Here is a 17,625-nt window from a genome sequence, read left to right as displayed (position 1 = left end):
CACCTAAGTGGGTAACAGCAGCACCTAAGTGGGTAACAGCAGCACCTAAGTGGGTAACAGCAGCACCTAAGTGGGTAACAGCAGCACCTAAGTGGGTAACAGCAGCACCTAAGTGGGTAACAGCAGCACCTAAGTGGGTAACAGCAGCACCTAAGTGGGTAACAGCAGGAACTGAAGCTGAAGTTCCTCTTGCTGCTGTTGGAAACAGATGTCGGCTCTGTAACACAACCGGGATTTACAGTGTGTGAATTCGACTCCTGCGCCCCCTCCACACGCTAAACCTCGGATTCAGACAGTGCGGTAATGCAAATCGCCCTTTGAACCTGTCACATTATTCATGGTGCCGGATCTGCAGGCCCCATGATACAGAGCAGGAGGAGCTGAGCAGATTGATTTATATAGTTTTGTGGGAACAGATTTAATATAGCTTGTGCAAACCACTATTCTTTCTCTGCTTTGGAGTCCAGTGGGCGGTCCCCAATCAGTGGTTGACACCTCCTATACATATAAGACCGCCCACTGGACTCCGAAGCAAAGAAAGAGCAGGGGATTTTAATCCAATAAAAATACAGGTTATACTGAATCTTTTGCCAGAAAGGGTATATATTAATCTGCTCGGCTCCTACGTCTCTTTAGCATCAGATTACAGGTTCGCTTTACGAACGAATCCCTCAAACTCTTAACCTGCCGCTTCCCTTTATATAATAAGAGAGGAGTCGAGACGTTGGGTATAGAATTTTTTTTTATTCACAGGTAAAAACCAACCACAGAAAAATAAGATTTTCCCCGCTGTATAAGAGCTGGGAGTGCGGTATATAAAAGAGCTCAGACGAGACGATCAGCTCAGACGGCGCGCGTCTGAGCGACGAGAAGAAAATGTACATAAAAATATATATCGGTATTTACACTTCGGTATAGGCCTGGATATATACACTTATGTGTTTACAGGTATATACAAGGGAGTCTAGAGGTGTATATACAGAATTACAGGTGTGGTATATACAATATTTGTTCATAGGATACAGCTGGTGAGTTAGATACAGAATAAATAGAATATTAATGCTCACTGGTTACTGTATTGTTAATCTGACCTTACGGTGCAAGATTTTCCCTTTAAGTGCCCTATAAAATAGTCTCAAAAGATCCCCCCCAAACTAACGGGGCATGCTGGGAGTTGTAGTTTTGCAGCTGCTGAAAATTGAGATTGTTGTAATGGCCATTCCGGGACCTAGAGTTGAGCAAAACCCAGATTGCCAGGACCCCGATTCAAGTGGCCATGTCGGTAGACCTGAACCGTGCCGACGTTCCTCGTACCCGTCGACATCCCTGGTGCCTCTTCCGATTAGACTGCTGGCGGGAAAGAGGGGGTTCGCAGGAATCAGATGCGGCCCACCATCCCAAATCCAAAGATCTACTGGATCAGGGTCCGGGCGAATGATCTTTTTGTTCAACTCTAGAACCGACCCAAAAGGCAGAGAACCTGTCGACACCAGGTTCAGGCTGAGGTTAAAGACGAAGGTGACGGTCAAATCTCTCTGGTCGAGATCTACGTAAACATAAGTTCCGTGTGTAAAACAAGAAATAAAAACGTCTTTTTTTTACGCGTTTCAACAATCATTACAACCGTCAAAAAAAAATCCCCTCAAAAATATATATATATATATCCACCATGTCATTTGTTCGCTTGCACTTTTTTTGTCCCAGAGATTAATTGTGAGAAGTGCCAATAACAAAACAAAAACGTTAAACGTCACCCCACCGGCCATATTGGATGTGCTCCTGTATATAATACTGATCAAAAGTATAAAAAACGAAGGTAAACTTAAAATAAAGAGGTCACCCCTTTAATTCACAAGCGTCCGTATGCTCTGGTTTGGTAATAGATGTCATGTAGGGTAACACCAAGGACCCCTTTAGTCACCACTGTGCCGTTTCTGACTATTCGCTGCGGTGTCGGTGGTAGCTGCGCAGGAACAGGTCCTTGGAGTCTCAGCTGTCGGGCCGGCCCATAGACAATGATTGAAGCATGATTCGAGAGGAGACTCGAAAGAGCTTGGTTCTCGGGATCTCTGGTCGGACAAAGTAAAGCTATCCTCCCCCCCCCACTTTATGTCTTCATTTTAGGTAACGACTCGGGTCGTAAAGGTCTTAGGACACAACGCGAGCAATGACGAGAAGACGTGATGGCACGGACCGGACTTCTGGTCACGCCAAGTGCATCCAGAACATCTATAACACCGAGTAACAGAGGTAAACAGATCTGATCTCACTGCAATGTTGTGAATGCCCCCCGGGGCTCATGGGCCACATCTAAATCCATTTCCACCATTGTCTGCACCAGAAAATTGCACAGTAATATTCCCGCTCTTGGTACACTGCCCCCTTAGGCCCGGGCCTGGCCATGAGGACATATGAGGTGGACAGGGCACTTTCCTCCCCTATCCCACTGCACACACCCAGTATAACCCATCGGGCCCCCTTCTGCGTCTGCTGGTAATTGGTTACCCGGATGAGAACGACGAGTTCATTATTGCACTTTATGGTTTCAAGCACCGATCTCTCGCTCGGTCACCGGGCTCTTCCCCAGGGTCCGCTCCAGCTTACGGTGTTTTCTGGGCGCAGCGGCGGTTGGCTCCTCTCTGAGAATTTGCCGGATGCGCTCTATGCACACGTTGGTGGCGTTTCGGGTCTCTTGTGAAAGCTGGGAGAGGGTCAGGAAGCCGTGAGGGAGATCTTCAACCACCTTTAGGGTCACCGGGCGGTTAAGGGAGCGCAGCCTCTTGGCGAACATCACAGAGTCGTCCAGCATCGGGTCCAGGGCGCAAGCCTGTGAGGAGAGAGATTCGGCGGGCATGAGACGGGGCATTGTGGGCCGCTATAAGGACGGCTGAGAAGGGGAAACATATTTTTATGTTCAATGCATAAGTCTATGGAGAAGACGAAAGGCGCCTTATCGGCCAGCGAATGCGAACTATTGCTCCTCTAGAAGGAAGGAAGCCGCCTTTAGAAGTCAACGTTTGACCCTTTAACATAATGAACCCTTTCGACAGGGGGCACTAGAGACACGAGAACTAGCAGGTACCATAAGGGTTTGGGTGGTCTTACTCACCACGATGTGCACCGGCGGGAGCCCTTGCAGCATGCTGTCAGGGGCCAGGAGAGGCGACATGTAGGGGTTGTGCACAATGGCAGACGTCTGTAGGGTCATGTTGGCGACTCCGCTCTGGGAGCGCAGCGGCTCGAATCCTTCGGGGAACCCTATGGATGGAGAGTTGGGGGGCAGAGATGTTCGGTCCTCGGGTAAGAGCACAGGGGGAATGTTCTCCTTGGAGTGCGTCGTGGGTTCGTTCTCCGGCAGAAAGAAATTGACCTGTTCCTGGGGGCTGGCTGGAGAAGGCAGTTCGCTAGGGCTGGACGGGGCGGAGGGTGCGGACAGCGGGGTCCTTCCTGCGCTGCACTGTGATCCTATTAGTCCGTTCTGCAGGCTCAGGCTGAGATCCTGGGTGGTCCTGCTCTTCAGCGACACGTGTCTGTTAATCCCGTCCGCCATGTCCAGTGCCGCCTCCGATACGCTTTTCCTGACCATTTCTGAAATAAGGATATTTCCCTATATTTACCTATGCGGCCACGTACAACTCAACCCATCATCTTCACAGCTCCAGTCACTTACCGGGACCCTTCTCCTTGTTGCCCTCCATTAGAGTGCTCAGCCAGGAGGCAGCACCTTGCCGGATGTCTCGGAGGAACAGCGCCGTCCCTCGCGTCACCTGACTGACCGCGCTCTGCCTCTCAAACACTCGCTCTTCTACTGGGACGCGCTCGGTGCCTGGAGGAGACAAGGTAATCAGCGCAGGTATGGCCGGGGGTGCGCGTACTGTACTGACAGTTCACTTACCGGCATAGGCGCTCAGACATTTTGATAGAACACTGAGGGGCAGTAACGGGTCCATCAAGGTAAGAAGGCGGGAAGGCGATGCCGTAGCCTGCAGTAAGGTGGCGGGGTAGGCAACCATAATACCGTCAGGTAATCTGACCCCAACAGAGGCGGCACGGAGCGACACTGTGATGCAAAGGTTACCGCCGGCGCTGTCACCGGCCAGACATATCCTCTCCCCCGTGGAGCCTGCAAGAGATGAACACATCAAAAACCTGCAGTGCTGGTTATATATTAGTACATAGGGGCAGTATTATAGTAGTTATATTCTTGCACATAGAGGCAGTATTATAGTAGTTATATATTAGTACATAGGGGCAGTATTATAGTAGTTATATTCTTGTACATAGGGGCAGTATTATAGTAGTTATATTCTTGTACATAGGAGCAGTATTATAGTAGTTATATTCTTGTACATATGGGGCAGTATTATAGTAGTTATATTCTTGTACATAGGAGCAGTATTATAGTAGTTATAGTCTTGTACATAGGGGCAGTATTATAGTAGATATATTCTTGTACATAGGAGCAGTATTATAGTAGTTATAGTCTTGTACATAGGAGCAGTATTATAGTAGTTATATTCTTGTACATAGGGGGCAGTATTATAGTAGTTATATTCCTGTACATAGTGGGCAGTATTATAGTAGTTATATTCTCATACATAGAGGGCAGTATTATAGTAGTTATATTCTCATACATAGAGGGCAGTATTATTACAGTAGTTGTGAACACATAATCGCATTTATATGTATAGGTTTGCACTCACCGAGGAGGCGGCAGTGTTTCAGTGCCCAGCAGTAAGCGTAGAAGCATTCCTCCAGGGCTCTCGGGAAAGGAGCCTCAGGGGCCAGGGAGTAATCTACGGACAAGATCGGAGCTTCCAGTTCCTGAGCCCATGTCCTCAGGTAGGGTTCATGGGATTTGGAAGTCTGGGCTACAAAGCCCCCACCATGGAAGTGAATAATCAGGTCAGGAGAGAGCGCAGCAGGACGGGATCTGAGGCGAAGGTCCAGGCTCAGCGGACCCTCGGGTTTAGTGAAAGCGCCAAGTTCTTCACTCTCCTGCAACAAAGAGGAAACATTTTAAGAAATCACGATATACTTATGTCTGACATCTCTTAAAGGGGTTTTAGAAATGGACTACGAGAGGTCTGGTGTACGGCAACGCCCCTAACTAACCATTTTTTTAATTTTTTTCTTATTTTCGAAGGCTCCATGTTTCTGCTCCAACAGACCCAGCATGTGCCCGAATCTCCTCTATTTCTGCAAATCGGACTCGGCCATAGAGGTTAATGAAAAACGGAAGACGCTTCCATCAGTTATCAAATGATTCATCGCTAAATGTCCATCAAAAAAATAAATAAATGGCGCCACATGGTCCATTTTGGATGGATTTAAAAACTGAATCTATGTGTGAATGTTTTAAAAAAAACTTTTGGAAAACTCTTTTTACAATTCTGACCAGTGTCCCTTTGAGGTCATAACTCTGGAACGCTTCAACGGATCCTGATGATTCTGAGATTGTTTTTTCGTGACATATTGTACTATGTTAGTGGTAACATTTATTTGATATGACTTGTGTTTTAGGCACCACCTACACATTTGAAGTCAGTTTGAGGGGTCTATATGACAGAAAATAACCCAAAATGACACCATTCTAAAAACCGCGCCCCTCAAGGTGCTTAAAACCAAGTTCAAGAAGTTCATTAACCCTTCAGGTGCTTCACAGGAAATTTCCGGAATGTGGAAGACAAAAAAAATAAACATTTACTTTTCGTTCACTAAATTTTTCCTTTAGACGTAACTTTTTTGACTTTTGCAAGGGTAACTAACAAGAGAAAATGGGACCATACAATTTGTTGTGCGATTTCTCCTGAATACGCCGTATGTGGGGGAAAATTACTGTTTGGGCGCACGGCAGGGCTCGGAAGGGAAGGAGTGTGATTTGATTTTTTAATTGTAAAATATGCTGGAATAATTGACAGACGCCATGTCGCATTTGAAGATTTTACATAACATTTATCCAGCGCTCTACGCTGAGCACTTTGGAGTTTCCATCTAAATCGGACGTGTGACGTGACAAATGAAGACCCCGATGGATCCATTCACTATAATGAGGCAGCAGAGTTATCCTACACTCCGTCTGGCCTCTGTTCAGCTGTGTCCTTTTGAGAAGTGCACAAAACTGTGGTGGACTGCGATTTTACGCAATCCTAAAAAGACGGACACCGCCAGATCACAGGTCCTATGGCGCCCACAGTGCCTCCATCTGCCTCATTATAGGGAATCTTCCCGTCTGAATCACGTATTTCAGAGATTTACACGGAAACCCCAATGTAAGTGCTCAGCGCAGAGTGCAGGATAAATGTGCGCCGAGCCTTACTGTGATCTTTGGGAGGCAGAATGAAAAAAAATCAACAGCAGGTGAAGAATTGTTTTTTATTTTTTTTACGCCGTTCCTCATGCAGTATAAGTGATTAGGTGACTTTATTCTTCGGGTCGGTGCGATTGCAGCGGTACCAGATTTATAGCGGGTTTTTGTTTGGCAGCCGTCACACACTAAAAGACGCTTTTTATTGCAAAAACTAGTTTTTGCATCACCACATTTTGAGAGCTATAATTTATCCATATTTTGACCCAGAGTCATGGGAAGGCTTGTTTTGTGCGGGACGAGCTGACTTTTTTTTTTTTTATTGGTATCATTTTCAGGCACATGACATTTTTTGATCGCTTTGATCTGATTTTTTGGGAGACAGAATGAATAAAAACCAGCAATTCGGGAATTCCTTTTTTTATATATATATTCCGCGCGTGGTAAAATTGGTACGATAGCTTTATTCTTCGCGTCAGTAGTTACAGCGATGCCTCATTTATATCTTTTTTTTTAGGTTTTGGCGCTTTTTACACGATAAAAACTATTTTATGGAAAAAAATTATTTTTGCATCCCTTTATTCTGAGGGCTACAACTTTTTAATTTTTCTGCTGATGATGCTGTACGGCAGCTTGTTTTTTTGCGGGACAAGATGACGCTTTCAGCGGTACCATGTTTATTTACATCCGTCTTTTTGATCGCGTTTATTGTACTTTTTGTTCGGCGGTATGATGATAAAGCGTTGTTTTTTGACTTTTTTAATGGTTTTTACTGAAGGGGTTAACCAGTGGGACAGTTTTATAGAGCGGGGTCGTTACGGACGCGGCGATGCCAAATGTGTATTTTTATAGTTTTGTTTTTTTATTTACATAAATAAATATATATATATATATATATATATATATTTATTGGAAAAATATTTATTTTTCTTTATTTAAGGATATACATATATTTTTAATATATTTACATATATTTTTAATATATTTACACTTTGTGAAAAAATTTTGTAAAACTTTTTCCCATAGTCCCAGGATGGGACATTACTGTATTATATCAGATCGGCAGGGAAGGCGGCATGCCAGCGCCCGCTCTCAGCAGACGTTCACAAGCCACCTTCCCTGCCGGACCCCGCGGCCATCAATCTTGCATGATGACGAGATCTGCACTGAACAGACCCTTTTAGAAAAAGCCGACGTGTTAAATGATTGGGGGTCCACGTGCTTTGTGGCCGATCGAATACATGAGAAGTACTGGAGTGTGAACGCGCCCTTACACCGGCTCCAGAAGATCTCGCAGTTGTACCTATGGGTCTGTCGTTTCCGGGTCGCCTACCTGTCCCTCCCGCAGCTGGTAGGATATGAGCCGCATGTGAACCGGGCCGGGTCCTGAATGAGCGACGGGTGGATTAATGGTGACCGTGCGCTGTGGATCCGAAGACAGAGGCATCTCCAGCGGCTCGGGGGGCACAGAGAGGGTCTTGTTGATGCGTACGGTTGTGGATGCTATCCCAACTATAGACTGCAAGGAAAGACGAGAAAAATACGGATCCAATTAGGAAAACAATATAGATTTTTTTTTGCTTTTACATGAATAACGATTTATCGGCTTCACTCTTATCAAGACCCCCGCTTGCTGTCAGTGAATAAGACTTTGTTACCATTGCAGGCGCGCAGATGTTTGGATCTGTCGGGTTCAGCCGAACTTGAGAAAAAAAGTTCAGGTACCAGAGTGGTACCCGAACTAGATACCAAACCCCTTTCAAGTGAATGGGGGGGTCCGAACATCCGGCGGTTCCCATCCTGTCCTACGTTTAACAGCAAGGTAAACAGCAGCTCTAACCGGTGGCAACCTTACCGAAGTCGCCACCGGTGACCGCCGCTGGGGGTTGTCACAAAGAGGAGAGCGTGTGAACCAGTGGCTGTGACAAGGTTATTTCTGGTCGGCTGATGACTACTACTGTCATCAGCGTCGCCTGCTCTTGCTGAAACCAGCCAGACCAGCGATGCTGATGAGAGTAGTCATCAGCCGGCGCCAGTGCATAGCGGTAGCTTTACTGCTATTCACAGATGCTGGAGATAAAGAAGAAGATGAATGCTGATTACTTCATGGGATCATTTTATTAATACGTTGGTGAATGAGAGTTAATGTGGGGGGTCTTTATTTCAAACATATTTTTTCTGTGCGTGTTTATTTTTTACTACTGAGTTAGTAATGGGGGTGTCTGACTGACACCTCTCCATCACTGACCCCAAAAACAATTACCCCGATTGACACCGCACCAGGGCAGTCGGAAAGTGGTGAGGCTAAGTGCCAGAATTGGCGCGTCAAATATGATGCGCCACTTCTGGGGCGGCAGCAGGCTGATATTTGTAGGTTGGGAATGGCCCAATATCCATGGACCTTCCCCGCCTTTTAACATCAGCCCACAGCTGTCTGCTTTGCCTTAGCAGGTTATTAAAAATAGAAAGGACCCCACATTGTTTTTTTTTAATTCATTACTAATAAATGAATAAATGAACAAAAAATAATAACTGAATGAAAAAAAAATGACGGATCCCCCCCCTTTTTTTTTTTAATAACCAGCCAAGGGAAAGCAGACAGCTTTGAATTGGTCTTACTATGCTTGGAAGGGGCCAATATCCATGAAGCTTCCCAGGAAATTATCATCAGCCCGTAGCTGTCTGCTTTGGTTTTGCTGGTTATGAAAAATGGATGGACCCTAAAAAAATAATATGTGGGGTCCCCTTAGCCTAGCTTTAAAAAAAAATGGTGTGGGGCCCCTCTATTTTTGATAACCAGCCAATATAAAGCTGACAGCTGCTTTATCTTATCAAAAATTGAGCGAACCCCACATTTTTTTCCCACATGCTGGGCATGGCTGTGATTGTGCTTTGTTCGGGCTGTCGAACCCCAACAATAACACGGACGTCCGTGAAAAGTCAGTGCATAGACACTAAGTGTCCGATACGGACCAAGAATTTTATTTTGATTACTCACCGTCAGCACTTCCATCTCGGTGATGTTCCAGAAAGTTTTCCAAAAGTTTACGTCCAGATTCTGCGTGATCCTCTCAAACTCGGCTCCTCGAAGCTCGGGGTCGATGGCGTACCTCCCGCTTATGAAGAAAGAGCTGGCGGCGACACCTTCCGGAAGGGATGAGAGGCGCGTGAGCCAGCTGGCAGACAGAACATGAAAGACTCTGCCCGTGTGTTAACACTACCGAAGCACGGGCACAGTACGGCGGCACGCCACGCTTACCGTAGTAGGTGGAGAGTGCTCCCTCCGCTGTCAGCGAGAGCGTGATTAGGAGGAAGAGGGGAAACGGTCACATTGTAATAAAGACCGAGGGTCTCCGTACACAAGACATGCAGCTATACAGAGCGACGGGCATGGAGGAGGAGGGCACAGCATGCAGCCGCAGGGACCTGACATTTATTACTATTCTATATAGAATAGAGGATAACTTAATGATTACTGGGGGTCCTCCATATACCCCAAGATCAGGGCCCATCGTTTATGGGACAGGCGAGTACAGCGCTCAGCCATTTCCGGAAGTCCCATAGACAATGAATGGAGTGGAAGACATGTTCTGCGGGTTGCAGCAGTAAGACCCCAAGCAATGAACAATTAACTCCTATCTTTTATATAGGGGGAAGATAACCCTGGAGCCCCTTTTTATTGCAACGTATGAGACCATGTAAAGCTACAATCTGAAATGACCACGCAGTAAGGTAAAGACTGCAGCTCAGGAACAGTCCACAAGAGGGCGCCCACAGCATTGAGGTCACCCGCCAGCAAGCCTTTAAAGGGGAATTATCATGTTATCGCTTAAGCAACACTCGGATCTGCAAGACTATTATTTTATCTATTTTTATTCTATAAATCAATAGTACATGTGAAAATAAGAAACTTTGTAATATATTTTATCAGATAAATCTGCTTCTTTCTCCTCTGGGACTGATCTTTCCCTCTCAAAAGTCTCAATTGATGGTTAAAAAAGCTTCTTCAGTGAATAGAGTTCCTGTTATAGAGACAGGAGGTGACAGTTGGTGCTCATGAAGTTCTATGGAGCTTGCAGGACAATGTCTATCTGACTCTAGCTCCTCCCACTCCTCTAGCTCCTCCCTCATCCATAGAATCTGATGAGCACCAACTGTCATCTCCTATCTCGGTAATGGGAGAACGTGTCTTCAGTAAATGCAGATTTTACCCAAGATTTGAATACAGCGAGATATCACAACACTACGACGGACGCAGATTGAATGTATAGGTGGGGTGTCCCGACACCTAACGTGCTGGAGGGTCAGATGACACATCTATCCATCATTCCCTACTTTCCCTTTAATTTCTCCTTGCTATAAAGAGAAAAACAAATCTGCAGACAACTTTGTCACCACTTTGCCACAATACGCCATGCAGGGGATACACAGCATGCGAGGTCAGTAATCTGCAAGCCATGCTAGGACGGTCCCTCCCCATCCAATATGGACACTTACTTATTCCGGATCCGTGCCGCTTGTAATTCTCTCCGAATGACACGAGGCCGATGGAGATGGTCTGCAGGAAGGGGCGGATGGACGGGGTGAACTGGGGAGAGAGGATAGACACTGGCAATAAGAACGTGTGGTAATGGGGGAGGGAAGAGGAAGAAATCAACTGATTAGAAGAAGTCGGGACAAAGGTCGGGATGAGGGATTAAAGTCAGGTGAGGACGGGTCAAGGGTCAGACGTATAGGAAGTGTGCGAAGGGATCACAACACGGAAAAGGGGCCCGAGGTTGTTTGGAAAAGCTCCCACCATATTTTGTAGACTAGCTAGCCATATGCCCCCCAGCCTAAGTCCGGTTTCGCACATCCGTGTTTCGCCGATCAAGTACCAAACTCGGTCCGTGGACTTGGTCTCAGGTCTCCTGACCCAAACTAGACAAAGGCTAGAGATTTTTTGGTGAGGAAACGTGACCCTTCTAGGACGGCGAAACACCGGTGTGAATCCTGGCCTAAAAGCTCCTTTTACACAAAGTGATAAGTAATCGATCATTTTCAACCATCGTCTTACCGATCACTTGCGTCTGCCTGTGTGGCAAACGTCTGCTCACCGGTCGGCTTGTTCAACCATCGTAGGAAATCTGCTCGAGTTACGGCACCTCAAGCCCCCGTACACATTAGACTTATGTCAACCGATAACGCGTTTCGCCGACAATCGAATGTTTATAGGAGTCCCGAACAAACGGGAAAAACCGTCTGAACCCTCGTTCGGTCGATAGCCATCTACTGTGTATGGATGAGGGCACCAGTAACCGGCTACGTTTTGGCCAGTTGACGCCGTGGCCTTTTGATCACCCGGCATTACTCAAGCGTCCCTTTCCCTTTTGAAATATCCAAACATAAAAGCACGTGTCTTGATGTGACGTTCTGCCGCTGACTCATGTGTTCTGTCCCCGGCATCGGGAAAACCCGTGCAACCTCCGTCCTGCCTTATCACTGGCACAGATAACGCTCCGTGATGTCAGCGGCACACGTGCCAAGAGAAGATCAAGGCTGCTGTGAAGGTCGAGGCCGGGCGACGCACAGAGCCGGGGAAAGTGCGGAGAGAGGGCGAAAGGACGAAGCGAGAAGACAGAATATAGAGAGTAACGTAATAATATAATATACGAGTGCTACCACCTAAAGGAAAGGTGTCCATACACAGAGGAAAGTAACCGAACTGGCGGTCCAGAGGGAACGGCCGACCATCTGATATGCAACAGTCTATGGGAAGTGTGGAGAGAGGGCGAAAGGACAAAGCGAGAAGACAGAATACAGAGAGTAATGTAATAATATGATAATATACGGGTGCTACCACCTAAAGGAAAGGTGTCGATACACCGAGGAAAGTAACCGAACTGGTGGTCAAGAGGGAACGGCCGACCATCTGATATGTAACAGTCTATGGGAAGTGTGGAGAGAGGGCGATAGGACAAAGCGAGAAGACAGAATACAGAGAGTAATGTAATAATATACGGGTGCTACCACCTAATGAAAAGGTGTCCATACACCGAGGAAAGTAACCGAACTGGCGGTCCAGAGGGAACGGCCAACCATCCGATATGTAACAGTCTATGGGAAGTGTGGAGAGAGGGCGAAAGGACAAAGCGAGAAGACAGAATACAGAGAGTAATGTAATATGATAATATACGGGTGCTACCACCTAAAGGAAAGGTGTCCATACACAGAGGAAAGTAACTGAACTGGCGGTCCAGAGGGAACGGCCGACCAGCTGATATGTAACAGTCTATGGAAAATGGGGTGACCCAGGAATGATGTGTGTCGGACCCCCATGAAACTGATATTGATGACCTACGCTAAGGCAATAGTGATGAGTGAACATGCTCGGATAAAGCGTGGTCGAAAAAGATGGTCGAGTATGTGCAGCGATTACCTAACAAACAGGAAATCTCTGCTGTCAAAAAGCCGCAAGACATGGAGCTGCAGGGACTCGAATGTATTTTTCGAGCACGGCGAAGACACTCGCGTCAGCATACGAGCATGTTCGCGCATCATCAGAAGCCACGAGTGACCTCGGGAGTTGACCATGTTGTTGCGCTCACCTGGAAGCCGAGGCAGCGGCCATAGAAGCAGCCTTTGTGCATGGTGCTGTACTCCTTCAGGAACTCTTCGGACAAGCCTCGCTCCTGGCGGAAGAACAGGTCGCCGTGACGGTTGGCGGTGAGAAGGCGTTGCGCGAAACAGAGCAAGGCACGGAGTTGGGTGAGAGCGGCGCCGTAGGCCTCCAGCTCGGAGCAGTTGTGCGCGGCCCTGAAGAAGAGGCTGCGGCGGCTGGTGGTGACGTAGCGGCACTTGTGTAGGATGTGCTGGGCGCAGGCTAATACCACCTTCATCAGGCTGCGGTAGCCATTGGCCGGGGTGTCGGGGTCCAGGTCAAACAGCGGGCACACGGCAGCCAGGGCACGCAGGGAAGGCTCCAGTCCCCGGGCTTGTTCTTGGATGCGGGAAAACGCCTGCACCAGCCGGGAGGAAACCTCAGAGCCGGACTCCCCGAAGTGAAGGATGTTGTCCTGGCACAGGGCGTCCACGGCCTGGAACAGGGGCCGGGGGTCCATCTGCTCGGGGGGCACAACCACCAGACCTAGAAAGACCAAAGGGTGAAAAAGCTTAGAGAGAAACAACGGGAGGGAGCCAGAACCGATCACTTGGGATCGTGGATCCCTATGGAAGAACACAATGCATTCACTAAGGGTGCAGAAAGATGTCTCCCAGAATGGATGACATGCTGGGAGTTGTGCTGCCACAGGCTGGAGACCGCTGCATTATAGTACATGACGCTAGATGAAAAAAAAAAATGCAAAAAATATGGGGGCGGAAAAAAAAATATGGAAAAAATGCAAAAAAAATCTAAAACATTCAAATCAACTTTTTTTTCCCTCATTCCAAAAATAAATAAAAAAATAAAAAATAAATTAGAATAATAAATATTAGAATAATAGTAATAGTAATAGTTAGAATAATATTAGAATTAGAATAATAATTAGAAAAAAATAAATTAAAATAAATAAATAAATCAGAATATAAATATCTAAAATGACTTAAGCATCAAAAATTAAGAATCAATTAATGGATGTACAGCGGGTGAATTAAAGAACAAGAAGTTTCGCCATTTTTGCCCCAGCACCCGGGGATCTGGAAGAGTCGGGTGACAACCAGTACAGCCGCCAATTCTGCGCCCGAGTCGGTTGTCACCCATCTTTCCTGGATTCCCAAAGCTGCGGACGTCGGCCCCCCGAGCATCTGGAGGAGCGTGAATAGAAGCCATGTTTTAGGTTATTGCCCAAATTAAGTAACGGAAAGTGGGGGTTGTGGTAGGTCGTCGTTGGGAAGATGAATCTATTGTTCTCTGTTATCAGCCATTTCAAGGAGGTCCAGAAAGCATCCGGAGAGAAGCGTTCCCATACACGGATTATTGCTGCGCCCGCTCCCATCGCCCCAGAGGCCCCCACATCTGGGGAGCAGCTGCGCCATCTAAACCCCCTACCCACAGCCCAATAATCTGAGAAGTGTCAGCGGAGAGGGGGGACGAGGAGGACCACTGCCCCCATCATCATACCTGTGCTCAGACTACTCCCGGGCGCCTCGTCTGGACTTTGCTTGCTCGGAAAGTGACATCTCAATGTCCATGAGCGCCTCCTCGCACAGCTATAAACCCAGAGGGGGAGGAGGGAGCCGCAGCTGGAGCTGCCCACTTGGAAAGTCAAGGAGTCTCGTGCCGGCATGACATATGGGCACCTCGCCTGGCACTGCCCCAGCACGGTCTGCCCTTGGCTTAATCCCGCAGCGCTGACATAACACGTCCAAGCCTGGCTAAATATACCACCGCCTGTGTCTGCCATCACGGGGGGCTACGAGGGGGCACCAGGCCCCTATAATAGTCACCACTTAATCCACCTTATATCTGTATCACCTTCATCTACTAGGTTATCTGTGTCCGTAGAGGCAATGGCTCATGGGAAAAAGTATGCAAATGAGATCTGCTTATTTGCCACTGGCTGTAATCTGCGGACAGGACTGTTCCAGGGCTTCTGCTCCCCATTAGTGCAGAGTTTGGCTCTGCTCGGCTTTGGGCCCCCAATAGGAACAGATTTTCCCTCCACTTCTGACTTGTCATCCACACAGCAGAGCATTACGTGTCCGCTGCGGTGCATGAGGAAGACTGGCTGACTGCTTAATGTAATAGCCAAGCCAGCCCCCTTCTCTCTCATCAGTTGACCACGACAGAAAAAGAGGCTTGGTTAGCTATCAAAATGAGCAGTCAGCCAGTCCCCTTCTCTTGGTATAAATTGTCTGTGATGGAAAAGGGGACTGGTTTAGCTTTTACAAGGAGTCAGCCAGCCCCCTTTTCGCTATATACATTGACTGTGACAGAGAAGAGAGGGCTGGCTAAGCTATTAGAATAATCATCTACCAACCCCTTCGCTTACTATAAATTAGCTATGGCAGAGAAGGGGGCTGGCTTAGCTATTAAAAGGAGCAGTCACCCACCCCCTTCTCTCTATGAATTGGCTGTGATAGGCTATAGCTTACCTATTAAAAGGAGTAGTTAGCCAACCCAATTTTCTGTATGTCGTTTATGAAAGCGAATGGGGCGGTTTAGCTATTCTAATGAGCAGTAAGACTGATCCCTTCTCTCTATATACAGCAGCAGTGACAGAGAGGGGGACTGGCTTAGCTATTAAAATGTGTAGTTAAACCCCTACCAGTCTTTACAGTGGCTGTTGGATATGAAGAGGAGGGGTCTAGCTTAGCTCTATATATTTAGCTATGATTGAGAAGGGGGCTGGCTTAGCTATTAAAATGAATAGTTATCCAGGCCGCTTTTCTATATGTTGGACATGACAGTGAAGGAGGCTGGCTTATATATTAAAATGAGCAGCCAGCCAGCTCCCTTCTCTCTATATACATGGTCTGTGACATAAGGGGGCTGTCTTAGCTATTAAAATGAGTAGTCAACTCCCTATCCTTCTATACAATGGCTGTTAAGAGAGAAGGGGGCTGGCTTAGCTAATAAAATGAATAGTCAGCCACCCTAGCCCTCTCTAAATATTGGCTGTAATTGAGAAGGGGGCTGGCTGACATTAAAATGAGTAGCTAGCCAGCCACCTTTTATATACGTTGAACATCACAGCGAAGGAGGCTGGCTTAGAAAGTAAAATGATCGCTCAGCTTGCTCCCTTCTCTCTATATACATGGGCTGTGACAGAGAAGGGGGCTGGCTTAGCTATTAAAATGTGCAGATAACCCCCTTATCTTTGTATACATTGGCTGTTAGAGAGAAGGGAGGTGGCTTAGCTACTAAAATGAGCAGTCAGCCACCCCTTTCCCTGATTGAGAAGGGGCTTCTCCCTATATATGGGATGTGACAGAGAAGGGGGCTAGGCTTAGCTATTAAAATGTGTAGTTAGGAAGCCCCCTATATTATACGATGGACATGAAAGCGGAGGAGGTTGGCGTAGACATTAAAATTAGAAGACAGTCTGCTCCCTTGTCTATATATACACATGGGCTTCAACAGAGAAGGGGGCTGGCTTAGGTATTGAAATGTATAGTAAGTCAACCACTTATTTTTCTATACATTGGTTGTTAGAGAGAAGGGAACTGGCTTGCATATTAAAATGAACAGTCAGCCACCCCTATCATTCTCTATATATTGGCTATGACAGTGAAGGGGGCTGGCTTACCTATTTAAATGAGCAGCAAGCCAGCCCCCCCTTCTGTGTCTCAACTGGTTGTGATGGAAAAGGGGGCTGGTTTAGCTTTGACAATGAACAGTCAGCCACCCCCCTTCTCTCTATAAATTGGCTGAGAAAGGGGATAGCTTAGCTACTAAAAAGAGTGGTTAGCCAGCCCCCTTTTCTGTATGTCATTAACAAAAGTGAATGGGGCTGGTTTAGCTATAAAAATGAGCAGTAAGACTGATGCCTTCTCTCTCTATACATCGGCTGTGACAGAGAAGGGGGCTGACTTAGCTATTAAAATGTGTAGTTAACCCCTATCTTGCTATACATTGGCTGTTAGAGAGAAGGGAGGTGGCTTAGCTACTAAACTGAGCAGTCAGTCACCACTATCCCTCTCTATATATTGGCTGTGATTGAAAAGGGGGATGGCTTACTTATTAAAAAAGAGAAGTAAGCCTGCTCCCTACTCTCTATATACATGGGCTGTGACAGAAGGGGGCTGAGCTTAGCTATTAAAATGTGTAGTTAGCCAGCCCCCTATTCTATACGTTGGACATGACAGCGATGGGGGCTGGCTTAGACATTAAAATGAGCAGGCAGCCTGCTCTCTTGTCTATATATACATGGTCTTCAACAGAGAAGGGGGCTGGCTTAGCTACTGAAATGAATAGTTAGTCAACCCCCTATCTGGCTGTTAGAAGGGAGCTGGCTTACCTACTAAAATGAACAGTAAGCCACCACTATCCTATATATATATTGCCTGTGATTGAGAGGGGGTGTGGCTTATTAAAATGAGTAGTTAGCCAGTCCCCTTTTCAACATGTTGGTTAGGACACTGAAGGGGGTTGGCTTAAATATAACAGAAAAGGGAGCTCACTTAGCTATTTAAATGAGCAGTCAGCCAGCCCCTTTCTCTTGGTATAAATTGACAGTGATGAAAAAAGGGGACTGGCTTAGCTTTTACAATGACCAGTCAGCCCGCCCCATTCTCTCTATATACATTGACTGTGACATCGAGAGATGAGGGCTGGCTAAGCTATTAAAATAATCATCCACCAACCTCCTTCTCTCACTATAAATTAGCTGTGGCAG

The 17,625-nt window shown here is 46.8% G+C and overlaps 1 protein-coding gene across 1 annotated transcript; it reads right to left on the bottom strand.

Annotated features, from left to right (window-relative positions):
- Positions 1–724: 724 nt before the first annotated feature.
- LIPE (lipase E, hormone sensitive type) lies at positions 725–14,488 on the bottom strand. The gene is made up of 10 exons (XM_069742196.1): positions 14,409–14,488; positions 12,895–13,433; positions 10,805–10,895; positions 9,306–9,451; positions 7,641–7,826; positions 4,704–4,998; positions 3,896–4,123; positions 3,671–3,826; positions 3,110–3,588; positions 725–2,827 (listed from the first exon to the last, which is right to left on the bottom strand). Exons 2-10 carry the CDS (start codon positions 13,405–13,407, stop codon positions 2,546–2,548), a joined length of 2,376 nt encoding a protein of 791 aa, XP_069598297.1. The 5' UTR covers positions 13,408–13,433; positions 14,409–14,488; the 3' UTR covers positions 725–2,545.
- Positions 14,489–17,625: the final 3,137 nt, after the last annotated feature.

This window comes from Ranitomeya imitator, chromosome 10 (genome assembly GCF_032444005.1).
Source record: "Ranitomeya imitator isolate aRanImi1 chromosome 10, aRanImi1.pri, whole genome shotgun sequence".
Lineage (NCBI taxonomy): Eukaryota > Metazoa > Chordata > Amphibia > Anura > Dendrobatidae > Ranitomeya > Ranitomeya imitator.
Note: the sequence above shows the minus strand (reverse complement) of the source record. Positions and strands in the feature narration are given on the sequence as shown.